Source organism: Oikopleura dioica, chromosome XSR (assembly GCF_907165135.1).
Source record: "Oikopleura dioica chromosome XSR, OKI2018_I68_1.0, whole genome shotgun sequence".
In the NCBI taxonomy this organism is placed as follows: Eukaryota; Metazoa; Chordata; class Appendicularia; order Copelata; family Oikopleuridae; genus Oikopleura; species Oikopleura dioica.
This window is the reverse complement of record NC_137294.1, coordinates 12,095,721-12,109,782: the sequence shown is the minus strand read 5'-3', so window position 1 is coordinate 12,109,782 and position 14,062 is coordinate 12,095,721. Positions and strand designations below refer to the sequence as shown.

General features: G+C 41.0%; 2 protein-coding genes across 2 annotated transcripts; one reads left to right on the top strand and one right to left on the bottom strand.

Annotated features, from left to right (window-relative positions):
- Positions 1–3,781: 3,781 nt before the first annotated feature.
- Positions 3,782–6,880, bottom strand: LOC145707815 (uncharacterized). The gene is made up of 7 exons (XM_081785393.1): positions 6,719–6,880; positions 6,322–6,438; positions 6,144–6,279; positions 5,964–6,095; positions 5,181–5,291; positions 4,524–4,692; positions 3,782–3,930 (listed from the first exon to the last, which is right to left on the bottom strand). The coding sequence occupies exons 1-6, from the start codon at positions 6,863–6,865 to the stop codon at positions 4,529–4,531; spliced, it is 807 nt and encodes a 268-aa protein (XP_081641519.1). The 5' UTR covers positions 6,866–6,880; the 3' UTR covers positions 3,782–3,930; positions 4,524–4,528.
- A 5,024-nt stretch (positions 6,881–11,904) lies between these two features.
- Positions 11,905–13,065, top strand: LOC145708664 (uncharacterized). Its single transcript, XM_081786363.1, has 4 exons — positions 11,905–12,057; positions 12,257–12,599; positions 12,641–12,804; positions 12,889–13,065. The coding sequence occupies exons 1-4, from the start codon at positions 11,998–12,000 to the stop codon at positions 13,036–13,038; spliced, it is 717 nt and encodes a 238-aa protein (XP_081642489.1). The 5' UTR covers positions 11,905–11,997; the 3' UTR covers positions 13,039–13,065.
- The last annotated feature ends 997 nt before the right edge of the window (positions 13,066–14,062 follow it).

The window sequence follows — 14,062 nt, the reverse complement described above, 5'->3', positions numbered from 1 at the left end:
ACGTTGCTGAAAGAAAAAGGAGAAATAGCTGGGTTCGTCAACCTGTGTAAAAACCTGAGTCCGAGTCTGAAAAAGCTAAAGCGAAATTTCGCATTTGTAATAATTGCGAATGCGGATATCTGATTGGTCAAAAATTTGACCAAAAATTTGGTCAACATTTTGGATTTTCGTCGATTCGTTGCACCTCCTCTTCTTGATATCGAGCGTATTGAACTTCTCGATTTGAAGAGTGAAAGCCATAATGCCAAGAATCGAGTTCTAGAATTTGAATTTTATGAAGCCGAAATAAAGTGAGAAAATAACTCGAACGCAACAAATTCCTACAATAAATTGTCGAATGAAAAAGTAATGATTAGAATAGAATAATTGTAAAACTCATACCCATATTATACTCGAACCATATTCAACGAACTGTACTCGGCGACCTGTGTAAAAACCTGAGTCAGGGCTTGAAAGAGTTAAAAGAAAAGCCGCGGAAATATAACAATTTTAGTCTATTATAAGTTTTACGCGGGCTCTTTCGGGCCCTGACTCAGGTTTTTACACAGGTCGCCGAGTACAGTTCGTTGGGTATGGTTCGAGTGTAATATGGGTATGAGTTTTTACAATTATTCTAAATAGAATTCTAATCACACTTTTTTCATTCGTGAATTCGTTGTAGGAAGTTGTTGTGTTTGTGTTATTTTCTCACTTTATATCGGCTTCATAAAATTCAAATTCTAGAACTCGATTCTTGGCATTATGGCTTTCACTCTTCAAATCGAGAAGTTCAATACGCTCCATATCAAGAAGAGGAGGTGCAACGAGTCGACAAAAATCCACAATTTTGACCAAAATTTTGGTCAAATTTTTGACCAATCAGATTTCAGACTCGGACTTAGGTTTTCTACACAGGTTGGCGAGCCAAGAGCTAGCTGCTAGCTAAGTTAGTTTGAGTAAAATCTAAGCTAAGCTGATAAAATAAAACTAAGCTACGAAACTTAGCTAGCTTATCCTTAAAAATTTGCAACACAGTTTAAAAGCATCATCCCCTTTTTCGGCTAATCGAGTTTGATCCAGCTGATTAAAAATAATCATCCACGCGATTTTTTAATAAACGATGCTCATGTCATTTAGCTTGACCTTTCTTTCGCCGGGCTTGTTCTACACCTCGCAATTAAAAACAAGGAACAGTTGGAGTCTGGGCTAGGCAACCTGTGTAGAAAACCTGAGTCAGGTTTTGGAAAGTTAAAATTAAAAGCCGCGTAGCGGCTTTTAAAAACGAAGCCGCAAAGCGATTTCCTCTTTAAGACAGCCGCTACGCGGCTTTGAATTTTAGCCTTTCAGTACCTGACTCAGGTTTTTACTCAGGTTGCCGAGGCCAATTAGCACTACAGTAGCTCTAGAGGAAAAGTTGATGAGTTTGAGTTTCCGCGATTAGCGCAATTTATTTATTTTCGATGGCGTCACGCTCAAGCACAATTTTTTAACATCCGTTACATTAATTAAGCTGTTAATCAGCAGTTAGCCAAAAAAATCGACCCAAGCAGCTCCCATAATCAGTCTTTTTTCTCCCTAAATTTCCTGTCTCGTATTTTAAGGAGTCAAACGTCGCGAAAAACGAAAAGACAAGAAAAAATGATAGCTAACAAGAAGTTAGCCAGCTAGGCTAAGCTTAACTTAGCTTTATTTTCTTCCAAGCTTAGTTGGCCTTTACAGAGTTGCAAATTTGCTGCGCTGAGTGAGCCGAGTGAGCTGAGCTCAATTATTCTCGAACATGATCTGCTCTGCTCAGCTCAGCTCAGACAAGTATCATTCAGCTCAGCTCAGCTCAATTATTCTCGAACATGATCTGCTCCGCTCAGCTCAGCTCAGACAAGTATTACTCAGCTCAGCTCAGCTCAGCTCAGTGATTTTAACATAATTTCACTACTAAAAACAGTAAAAACAGCTCAACCCAGCTCACTCAGCTCAGCTCAGCTCTAATTAGGGTCTGCTCAGCTCAGCTTAACTACCTTAAAAAGGTCTGCTAAGCTCAGCTCAGCTCAATGACCTCTGAAAATGGCCAGCTCAGCTCAGCTCAGCTCAGTGAGCTCCGAAGTATGCCAGCTCAGCTCAGCTCAGAGAATTTCTCACTCAGGGCAGCTCAGCGAAAATAAAGCCAAATTTGCAACTCTGGGCCTTTATCATTGATATTGGCTATATTCCTTCTAATAGAGAAAAAAGGGGAAAAACGAATGCGTCTTTATCAAATAACCGTGGACCAGGCACGTTAGTCCGCCACAAGTTGAGAAAGAATTCAGCAAGAAATGTAACTTGCTGAATTTTTTATTGGCTAAAATCGACAACACCTTTACTTATCTCCAATAATCTTTCACTATTACATTTTTCACATACGTTTTTAGACCTCTAAATGGGCGGGCCCCTATTTGGATTTTTAAAAGAATTGATATGGAATTTTATTTTTACAAAACTTATATTTTATAATTCAAGATCATTATATTCATTTTTTCCATACTTTTTGACGTTTCAGACTGTTTAGTTCTGTTCTCTTTTCTCTCTCGAATTAGAGTCTTCCAATAGCTGTTTCTCAAAATAATCAGAGCATAGTCTTCTTGATTTTATCAAAAAAATTCCAACAATCAGGACATTCCTTCATTCCTTGTCTCATAAATTTTGAAGAGGAGAAATCATGATTCGCTCGCGCGCGCCATCCCGCACCGCGCGCCCCGCTTCTCGAGCTCTTCAAAGTTGGGGGTTGATTTTCTTCCTTATTTTCTGTCTTAGTTTTAGTTTTAGGGGAAAGATTTGCCAATAAACAGCAAAAATCTTTATCATTCTTAACAGAAAGAAGGTTTGGCTCGGCAACCTGAGTAGAAAACCTGAGTCAGGCTCTGGAAGAGCTAAAATGAAAAGCCGCGTAGCGGCTTTTTAGAAATGAAGCCGCAAAGCGGCTTCGAAAATAAACCATATAAATTTTCTTTTAACTCCTGGCGAAGCCGCTTCGCGGCTTCGTTTTTCAAAAGCCGCTATGCGGCTTTTCATTTAAGCTCTCCCAGAGCCTGACTCAGGTTTTTACTCAGGTTGCCGAGCCCAGGCTAGAAGATTTCATCGATACTAAACTTAAAGAAAGAATACAGGTTGGGCTCGGCAACCTGTGTGGAAAACCTGAGTCAGGGTGAGCCTGAAAGAGATTTTATAAAAAGCCGCTTTTGAGGCCCTGACTCAGGTTTCCGAGAAATTCCGACACAGGTAGCTGACGGCCCAACCTGTGCGAAATTGCTTCTCTGACGCAAGAAAGAAATCTCATTAGAGCAGCGAAAGTCACAAGGTTGAGAGAAGAGAGCAGCTTTACGGAGGCGCGATCACATTGGAAAATACTTACTCGTGGCCGGAAAGGAGCTTGGGTCACTTTTTGCACCTTCCGTCACATCTCTAAAACGCGCTTCTAACATGAATCAGACTTTTGCTACTGTAGATCTGGATATTCCAAAGCGATATCTAAAGTTGGAATGAACAAAGAGCATTGAAAAACGTCAGAAATTCAGAAGAATTAACGTGACTGGCGCACTCGAAAAAGAAAAACGGGCGTTGAAGTGTTACGAAGATTTCGCTCGGAATCGTATTTTGTTTTAAAAGGACACTTTGTCAGGATTCCGCGCAGCTGAGAATCGGAATGATAGGAAAAGGAACGCTCAAGTGCCGATTAGACTCCAGCGCTCTTTTCTCGCAGCTTTTTATAGCTCCTTTTAATCGGTGCCACGAGGTTCAAAATCCATCAAAAAATCATGGAACACTGGATTCGTTTATTACTCGCGAGTGTCAATAATTCAAAATTTTGGAATGCATGAATCTAGCGGTTAAAAAGCAGAGCAGAGCAGATACAGTAGCTCGGTACAGATTGGAAAAAAGGCTTGGCAAGATGGTTTTTCGTAGGTTTTTTCGCAACAACTAAAATCGTCAAATTAAGGACCCCCATCAGCTTTTCCTTCGAAAAATGTAAATTTTTTAAAACACCATATTTTTGGTTTTTTATGCTTCCTCAGGTTAAACTTGATAAGAGGAATTTTTGACCAAGAAAAATCAATGTTTTGCCAAAATTAGGGCAAATTTGTCAATTTTCGGCGAAAAGTCCAGAAAGATTTCTTGATTTCCGTCATCTTCTGCGCCTTTTTTGCCGAAATCTTATTGCTAGAAACGACCTTAAAAGTGAAAAAGATTTCGGTAGCCTGCCGAAATATTTTTTTGAAAACAGTGGAAATAAGTGAAAAAAGTTTCGGCGGTTACCGAAATATTAATCAGAAAATAAGCTCACCATATTTCGGCAGTTTTACCGAAACATTTTTCCATACTACCATTTTCAAATGCGATTTTGGGGTTGAAGGAGTCGAGATAGACCCCGAAAAATGCAGCCTCAAAATCGTTTTTTGACCCGTAGAATCCGTTTCCGGGGTAAAAATTTTAAAATTCCGAAATTTGATTTTTCGAAAAAAGCTGACGGGGGTCCTTAATCATCAAAAACGAAAAATAAAAAACTGACTTACAGTAGTTAAATATAATCTAGCTGTCCTCCAGGAGTCCTGTCGATTCCGTCGATAGAATGTTTCGATCCATGCATTGATTCGGAAAGAAACTGCGCTTCTGATTGTTTCCGCAGCGCCGTTTGCCGAGGAAAGCCGGAAATCATGCTCATTGGCATCGAAGGTCGCCGCGCTGAAAAATAGTTGACTAGGGAAAATTTTAAATTTACCGGGAAAATTTTTTAATCGTGCAGATTTTTTGGGACTTGAGTCAAGCGGTGTCATGCAGCATGCAATTGGAGCCTGGTATCGAGTTCAGATTCAGGGTCAGGCGTTCCTAACCCCGGGGTCAAAAAGGTTAGAAAAAGCCGCGTTTTAGAGGTATTTTTGGCCCGTTTAGGAGGCTGGTTCTGCTTTTACCTTGCGAAATTCCCCTCGTGGATTCATAAGAGCCTCGTTGGCGCGTTTGGGCTTTCTACTACTTTAATCAAGAGTTAGGAATTGACCCCAGAGGTCACCTGATAAGCACCGGGCGCTGCGATACCAGGGACCATTGTCAAACCCGACACAGCTGACATCAACGTTGCTCGTGGCTACTCCCGGGTCAAACGAAGCCCGACAACGAAAAAATCAAACAATTTTTGCATTTAGTGAGTTTACAAGTTAGGACCCGTCTCATACCATTGCCCACGTCGGGCTCGTAGCAGTCCTCGTCGTTCGAGTAGATGATCAGACACGCGCCGATCACTCCAGCTGCCAGGGACATGATGTAAGCGAAGATCAAGCCAGGGCCTTAAAGTTACAATTTAAGGGGAGGTCGACGAGAATAAGAATTTTTAGAACAAATTTCCCGAAAAACCCGTATATTTTGACTTCTCGGTTGGGAAAAGAAGGGTATTAAGAATCTATCGGCAAAGAGTTTCGCGAGTCTTCGCAGAAATTTCGTGCACTTCTTTACCAAAAGTGTCCGAAAAAAGTGACGAAAAATATGAAAATTGCCAAAATGGCAATTTGGGGTCCACTTTGAGACAAGTTTTCGACCATTTTTTCTGGTCAAAATTTTTTCTTCTTTTCGCCGATAGATTTTTTCAACCCTTTTAATTTCACCCGAAAAGTCCAAATTTTTCCAGCCAATCAGGTTTTCTCGGAATTTTGTTCCAAAATCCCGATTCTCGTCGACCCCCTTAAATCGCCCTGTTTATTTTGTTCTCTTCCTTGATTTCAAAAATCTACCTAGGCTCGGAAACCTAGGCTATGTTGAAAATCTGAGTCAGGGTCAGAAAGTGTTGAAATGAAAAGCCGCGCAGCGGCTTTTTAAAACGAAGCCGCGAAGCGGCTTCGCGAATACTATCAGTAAAATCTATATAAAATTCTTGCGTTTTTTAAAAAGCCGCTGCGGTACTTTCTCACCCTGACTCAGGTTTTCTACACAGGTTTCCGAGCCCAGTTAATACATTTGATTACCTGGTCTTTGATTGTAAATATCGACTCTAGTAGAAAGGGCAGATCGTCCACCGCCGTTGAATCCGTTGAATCCAATGTTTCTAGTTGTCATGTCGACCGAGTACCAAATCGCAGTCACGGCAAGAAGCAATCCTAGAAACTCCAAGTTTAGCTTAAAGTTTGAAAAAGTAAAAAGATTACCGGAGAAAAGGGAGAAGCTGCCAGCCGCCAAGGCCGCCCATTGCTTTGAGTCGGTCATGAGGACGCAGTCGAGCGAGAGGAGAGTGCAAGCAGCAGAGGCGGCAAAGGTCAACACGGAAATTACAGTCATCGCGCGCTAAAATCTTTTTCGAATCAATTCGGACATTTCGCCACTTACCCAAGCCAAGTACTTGCCCCCGTCGACAGAAGGGCCGCCGATGGAGGAGAAGAGCGTGTCGCATTGTTCGGACTTGTAATTTGGCTGCAAATCACAGTGACTCCACAGTGATTCGACCTAGAGAGGCGATGATTAGAGGATGAACTAACTGTAAATTTAGTTTGATTTATTGCTTTTTTATCGAGAAAGGCCTGCTGAATCAACTGTAATAGGAAAAAATTGAAAACTTCTAGCGCGAATTTGTTAAAAAATAATGAATAAAATGATTAAATAAGAAAATTAAAATAAAAAATAGTAAAATTAAATAAAAGTCAATTGAGTAATTGAAAATTGCGACAAAAAGTCCCCTTTTTCATCATTTTTTCAATCTCCTGAAATCAAGGAAGAGTACTTTTACCTTTTGGTTATTTTGCATTCTCTGCTCGCCCTGAATGCCAATGACCCAAGTGGCCCCAAACGAGACCCAAATGTCGACGAAGACGATCACCATCAAGGTCAGGAAGCAGACCAGTCTCTTGTGGCTTATTTCGTAGATTGTCGCCATCTTTACTTTTTTCGTAAAACTCGAAAAATAGCGGGAAAAATAAAAATGCCGCAAGTGGGAATTTAGCTCAACTGAGGTAACCGGATCGATAGATTTCACTTACAAGGCCAGGACATGTTAATTTCGAGCCGCCAATTAACTACAGTCATTTTACCGCTCATTTTGATCGTTGATTTTGAAGCAAATTGAAGCCCTTCCTTAGGCACTGAGCCATTTTGCCTTGTTTCGCTCTGTAACTCTTTTCTCTTTTGAAAATGTGGAATCAGTTTATTCTCAGTAAGGAAGAATCTCAAAAGAAGCACTTCAAGAAGGGGGTTTATTTGAACAAGCAAAGGAGATTATAAGGGCCAACTGATTAATTACCATTCCTGCGATTTCTGATCGATAGCCAACTTTTTTGGAAATGATTTTTCCAGCTCCGGAATATTTTATTCGAGACCTTTAAATTTAAAAAACGGTCTCCGTTTTAACGGATTTGGACTAAACCAAAATATGGAAGTGCATTTTGGATAACCAATAAGATTGCCGCATTTGGCCTATCGGCCAATCAAAACCCTGATCCATAAAATCAGTTCAACCAATTGGTTTTGCCTACGGATTTCGGGCAGAACCAACAAATGGAAGTGATTTGATGGATCAGGGTTTTGATTGGCCGGTAAGCCAAATACAGCAATCTTATTGGTTATTCAAAAATGCACTTATATTTTCCATATTTTGGCTTAGTCCCGGATTTCCAATATTTAGGCTTGTTACGTAAATAGAAAAATTTCGGAAAATAAGGGTGTCACTACCTTAAATCAAAATTCTCAATATATAAAGTTCTCTTTCTTTAAAAAATCTTTCTGTCTAGCCACTTGAGAATATCTTCTGAAAAGCGAATTGTTTTTACGATTTTAATCGTTCAGAATCATTCTGTCACTAATGGATTTCCCTTTTCCTTTCGAACGAGAATTTGTTAAACAAAAGAAATTCTTTTCTCCATGAATGGAAGAAAGTAGGTTTTATTAGGTCCAGCGGGCACAACTTTGATAAAGACAGGAGAAGATCGCCGTCGGAAAGAGAAGCGTGGCTCCGGAAGTATTTCGATTCTGCGCATTCTTTATTCTTTGATGACTCCGTTTTTCTTTCACACAATTGATTTCCCAGTGACATCACTGATTTGCCTTGACGACAACACCAAATTCAAACTGCTCAATTACCAAAACCGAAAATTTTAAAAAAGGAAAACTTAGGAAACGTAGGCAATCTTGGAATATTCTCGCGCGAATTTTATTTAATTTAAAATTTTACTCAATTATTAAATTATATTAAAATTTTAATTATTATTAAAAATGTAAATCAAAAATGATTTCCAACCTTTTTTTGATACTATTTTGGCAAAGCAACCTTTGTAAAAACCTGAGTCAGGTTTTGAATATACTAAATGAAAAGCCGCGAAGCGGCTTTTAAAAACGAAGCCGCAAAGCGGCTTCGCCAGAATTTAAGAATTGACATGAATGGTAATATTGCGAAGCCGCTTTGCGGCTTCGTTTTAAAAAGCCGCTCCGCGGCTTTTCATTTAGTATATTCAAAACCTGACTCAGGTTTTCTGTACACAGGTTTTTTCAGTAGCTTTCAATTGACTAACTTGTCTAAGTTTTGATGCTCTTAGAAATTCAATCGAGTATGCTCTTGTTGCGAGCCAGGTTTTTCGCCGAAATTTAAACTTTTTACGTTTTTTTTAGAAATTTTTAAGATTAAACTTCTTTTATGCCTACGGAAAAAGCTGGTTTGGAATGAACAAGAATATCTTTATTGAAATCTCAAGAGTTTCAGTTAATAGCACAGTAATAGTACGGTAATACAAGGAATATCGACATTAGAATACAGTTTTTAAATAGTAAAAAGCGCTAAAACGAAAAAGCGGAAAAAGGCAGTTAAAAGAAGTAGAATTAAGGAACTAAAGCAAAACTAAAAATGAAGATTTGAAATTTCATTTCAGCCCGAATTAAAGTTTTCGATTCAATAGCCCTGCTTGTCATCTTCGTCGTAGACGACGGCGTTGTTGAGCTCTTCGTAAAAGGGGTCGTCTTCGTTTCGGATCATGATTTTTCGGATTTTCGGATTTTCGGTTTCTCGGTTTTTCGGATTTCGTTTTTTCGGAAGATTTTTCGCGATTTTGGTTTTTGTCGATTTTAAGAAAAGCTCGATTCAAAAGAAAAATTCTTTTTTTTTTTGGTTTTTTGGTTTTGGCGCTTTGCTGCGACTGATTTGCTCGAGGAAGGCATGCGTCTTATATTCCATTCTTCTGAAGGGAAAGGTGAATCAGCTCGAGCAATCCTGAGCGAGTTGGGGCGCTGCGGTGATTCAACTCGCAGCGCTGCCCTCTGTTTGCCCCCAGAGCGATTCAAGAAGTGACGTTGAGCTTCGCCCAGCGCCTCCGAAAAATGAACACAGAAGATTCCTTTCTCAATTGATTTGCTCTCATAAGATCACGTCTTTATTGGTGAAAGCTCTTCAGAACCTGACTCAGGTTCTTTTCTACACAGGATGCCGAACCTAGGCGAAGAAGACAAGAGCCTGTAGTTCGGGACTGGGCTCGGCAACCTGAGTAAAAACCTGAGTCAGGGTATTACAGAGCTTGGAAAGCAGCGTAGCGGCTTTTAATGAAGCCGCAAAGCGGCTTCGCGAAAATTATCAATTCATTCATTTTTTCAATTCTGACCCTGTGTAAAAACCTGACTCAGATTTCTGAGGATCAAGATTTAAAAAATGATAAATCTGGTAATTTGAGCGAAGCCGCTCTGCGGCTTTCTTTTAAAAAGCCGCGGCTTCGCAAGAATATTACGATAGGTTGAGATGGTAATATTCGCGATGCCGCTTCGCGGCTCCGTTTTCATAAAAGCCGCTGCGCGGCTTTTCATTTTGCTCTTTTAGAGCCTGACTCAGGTTGCCGAACGCAGGTTCAGGATGACTTGTCAAAAAGGAAAATAGATGATCATTGATTGTTGCGTTTCTGAGGTAGTGGGGCAGTCCTGACGTAGCCCGTGATGAGAAAACAATAAGGAATGAGAACGTTTAACCAGTGACGAAAAGTAGCTGTCTTAGTGGACAACGAAAAAGGGAAAAAATGAGTGTCGGAGCTTTGGAATCCGCGAATTGCATGATTCAGAGGCGAAAGTTTGAAATTGCGCGATTTTGAAAAGAGTGGCGGGCTGCGCCAAAAGCTCAGGATCAAACTCAATCATACTAATCGTAAAAAACGGAGCCCGCACGTTTGAGCAAACAAAAGAAGGCATAACGCTCGCTGGGCTCGAATAGTTATGGAATTCCTTTTCCCAAAAATATAAATTTATAAATTCAAAAAAAAATTACTTTTGTCTTTCATAATTTATGAATCATAAATTGAATTATATCTGATTTTTTTTAAGTTTATCATCGAAAAAAATTATTTCAAGTTAGAAAAATAATTATATAGAAATTTTTGTAAATAAAATTTAAATAAAATATTTTATTATAGAGTGATAGACTATCACTGATAGACTTCTCTTCAAAGAACCCGTTCCCATGTTGAGAAAATCGCGAGAAAAGACTTTTTGGATCCAAAATGAAGCCTGAATTTTTAAGAGTTAGAGCCCGATATTTTTAAAAGCATCCTGAAAAAGGAGCTTCAAAAAAGCCTATTTGATAACCTAAAGTTCTGAAAACTTCCGGCTTGGGCTCGGCAACCTGTGAAGAAAACCTGAGTCAGGGTTCTGACAAAACTTTGAAAAAAAAAACGGCACGTGGCTTTTCATCAAAGCTATTTAGAACCCTGAGTCAGGTTTTTATTCCCAGACTGCCGAGGTCCGCTTCTGACAGTTTGTGAGTCAATGTCGTTTCTGAGCGTGACTGTATGTGAGTGGGCGCGCAGCTCTTCCAAGTTCCATCAGATGACTAGTCACCGACTCTGACTAGTAAAAGTCGAACAACAAAAAGTTCAATCTACTGGAATTCAACACCGCCGCCGAATCACTTTTATTTGCCGAAAACAGTAGCGCCCGCGAAAATTCACGCTTTTTAAAAACGTTAGTCAAAAAAGTTTAATTGTTATTTCAGTGATCAAATCAACAAAAATTTCCAATTTTAGAAAAAAGGTTATGATTCATACTTTATCTTAGACATGCGGTTCGAGTGCGTCGAGTGAGCGCCGCGGAAACCGCAGAAAGTGCCAAAATTGGAGGAGGAGCACCTAAAACGCCACCGGCCGTTCTGACGTCGTAAGTAGTGACGTCGAATTTCTATGACGTCGCAACAAGTGCATGAAATCGTGACGTCGAATCTCAAAATGAAGTTTTTCCTGGCGGCGATTGACCCAGGGCCACCAAATCTCGACTGGAATACCAGAGCAAGCTTCCTATACCAATCATCATTGGCAAAATTGTAGCTGATAGGCTTGGCAACCTGTGTCCAAACCTGAGTCAGGGCCTGAAAGATCTCCTACGCCCTGACTCGCTGTATGAACACAGGTTGCCAAGTCTATCAGCATCTACAGTAGCTGCCAAAGATTATTGCAACTCGGGGCTATCTGTGCTATTTGGGGGTTTTTCATGAGTCAAGTCGAGATTTGGGTGAGTTGAATGCGTGTTTTTCGATGAAATCAAAGATAGAGACGAAGATGCAACTCGTGCTTTGGAACAGACTTCGATATTCGAAGCCACGATTTCATGCACTTGTTTCGACATCATAGAAATCCGACCTAACTACTTGCGACGTTAGAACGGGCAGTGACGTTGGAACTTCTCCTCCTCCAATTTCGGCACTTCGCCTAGAGAGTCTACTTTCTAGTGGAGAAAACCTGCGTTGTCGGGAGGGTAGGGTTAGGGTTTTTGAAACTGAATTTGAAAACGTTGGTTATCTTCCTTGATTTCATCTATTTTTTCCATCCTTTCTTAATTTCCTTCTTTGAGTTTTGAAAACAAACAAGATGATATAACAACAGCGTCAATAATTGTTCAAAAATCAGGCGCCGAGAAAATCCTCTTCAGAAGGTCGCACTAAGTGGCCTTCGCTGCCAAGGCCACTGATTGAGATGTGAAGGCTTCGGAGCAGAAGGACGATGTCGAGGTCACTCCTCGTGACAGAAAACCCGGCTCAGACCGAATCGTAAAAGAATGGGAACTAGACTCGCGAAAATGCAAGAAGCAAAAAGAATTGTCTGCGAACTGATTGATGTGAGTAAGAGAAGGAAAATATTTAACGCGAAAACGACACAATTCGATTTTTTCCCGAGAAATGAGTGAAAACCTGCGCTCGAAAACCTGTGTAAAAAACCTGAGTCAGGTTCTGAGAAACCGATAGGCGGGTCAAACCCTGACTCAGGTTTTCTATACTGGTTCCTAAGCACAGGCTATTGCTGACTCATTTCTTCAGGTTTTCCGAGCAGGTTTTACATCAGCTTTGTGTCTCTATGGAATCTGGAACTTCATCCAAGACCCCGATGGCCAGTACGGGCAGCACAGATACTTCGACTACGTCTCCAACGCCAACGAGTTCTTCTGCGCTGTTTGGGCCGTTTTCACCGTTTTTTCGCGACGAATTGAGTCGCCCAGGCTGCGATTTTGGGACAAGTGGTTGACCACGCAGACGATGTGTTCTAGCTACTTGATCGCGCTGGTTTACTGGGGAATGATGGACAAAGTCAATTACGGGCTGCACAGTCTTTGGCAACATGGAGGACTTGGTCTTCTCACTTCTATTGACTTTATTTCCCAGCGTAAGGACAATTGAATTTTGAAAGTGTTTTATGATTTTTAGGGCCTTACAAATTCAAATGGATCCTGGCTCCTTTTATCTACTGCTTCTGCGACTGTTTCTACATGTTCGCCATCGCCATGCTCTGGCCAGAAACGCGAGACGCAGTTTACAAATTCGCCACTTTCGGCGAATTCGGCAGTGAATCCATGTACGAAGTACTAAAGGTAAGAAGCGAAGCAAGAGACAAGTTGGAAATTAACTTTTTCGTCCCTGACCCGGCGGAAAAAACAAATAATGCCGCGTTTTAGTTGCAGTTCATCCTGACGTTTGTCGTCCAAACAACGCTTTTCTGTATACTCTGGACGGTGCAAAGGACGTTTTGGTTTGTCAACGATAAATTCAGTAAAAAGGAAGACACTTCCTCGACGAATTCCGATTCGAAGCTTCTGAATGAATGAAGCCCGTTCTGAAAAATGCCAATAAAATAAGACCCTGCCTTCATCACTGACTGCTGCAATTTTAACGAAAAACAGACGAAATCAATTTTTCGGATTAAAATTTTACCTCAGCCGATCAATTATGGTAATAGGGGTCAAAAGCAAGCAGTCCCTAACCCTCCCCCAAGGCCCTAACTCAGGGGTTTCGCCCCCAGGACCCCCTAGTAGGTATCCCAAGTCCCCTAACCCTAACCCTAACCGAGATAAGGGCTAATTGAGGACAGTCATTTTAGGACGCTCGACCGATAACCGCAGACAGGGGTTATCATTCGAGCCTATGATTCGAGCCATCATATATCTCTAGAATCTGGGCTAGTGGTTAGGGTTAGGGACTAGGAACTCTTAACATGGGGCCGGGGGGGGGGGCAAGCCCCCTGGTTTGGGCCTTAGGTGGGGGTGCAGGGGCGTAGCCACCTGGGTTAGGGTTAGGGTTAGGGGCAGCTCGAATGATAACCCCTTACTACCCCGATAACCCCGCTACACGTCAATTATGAGTCATAATTTATGACTACGAATATCGAAAAAAAATACACGAAAAAATTCGTCGAATATTTTTAGCAGAAGCGAGACTTGGAGTCAGTGAAAGAGTAGACTGAAGGAGTCCTTTTCCGATTCGCGTTTTTCTTGTTGCTGAGCAGTAAATTCAGGTCTTTGGTGTAAGAAGGACGCTGCCAGGCGATCCCAAGTCGGCGACTGTTGTTTCTTTCTCGGGAGCGATCTTAATTCCGAGTTTTTCTTGAAAATGCTTGTAATCTTACTTGTTCTTTCAACTGTTATTCCGATGAATTTTTCGTCCAAAGACCTTTCTCTGTCGCTAAAAAGAGACGATTTTCCTGAACACTCGAGCTAGAAGAAAAAAGTACCTCCTGAGCATGAGCATTAGTGCTGGAGCAAAGACGATGGTCCAGCCGCTGAGTGCAACGATTAAATTCCAGTACAGTTCCTGAGAACATTTTATTGTTGAAAAACGAAGCCGCAAGGCGTC

What these genes read in the sequence shown, in the direction of transcription:
- LOC145707815 (XM_081785393.1), bottom strand. Translation starts at nt 6,865, where the DNA reads ATGGCGACAATCTACGAAATAAGCCACAAGAGACTGGTCTGCTTCCTG. An exon ending in GAATGCAAAATAACCAAAAG is followed by an intron (nt 6,439 to 6,718) that starts GTAAAAGTACTC and finishes TCGCCTCTCTAG; the next exon opens with GTCGAATCACTGTGGAGTCA. An exon ending in TATTTACAATCAAAGACCAG is followed by an intron (nt 5,292 to 5,963) that starts GTAATCAAATGT and finishes TGTAACTTTAAG; the next exon opens with GCCCTGGCTTGATCTTCGCT.
- LOC145708664 (XM_081786363.1), top strand. Translation starts at nt 11,998, where the DNA reads ATGGGAACTAGACTCGCGAAAATGCAAGAAGCAAAAAGAATTGTCTGC. An exon ending in TATTGACTTTATTTCCCAGC is followed by an intron (nt 12,600 to 12,640) that starts GTAAGGACAATT and finishes TATGATTTTTAG; the next exon opens with GGCCTTACAAATTCAAATGG. An exon ending in CCATGTACGAAGTACTAAAG is followed by an intron (nt 12,805 to 12,888) that starts GTAAGAAGCGAA and finishes GCCGCGTTTTAG; the next exon opens with TTGCAGTTCATCCTGACGTT.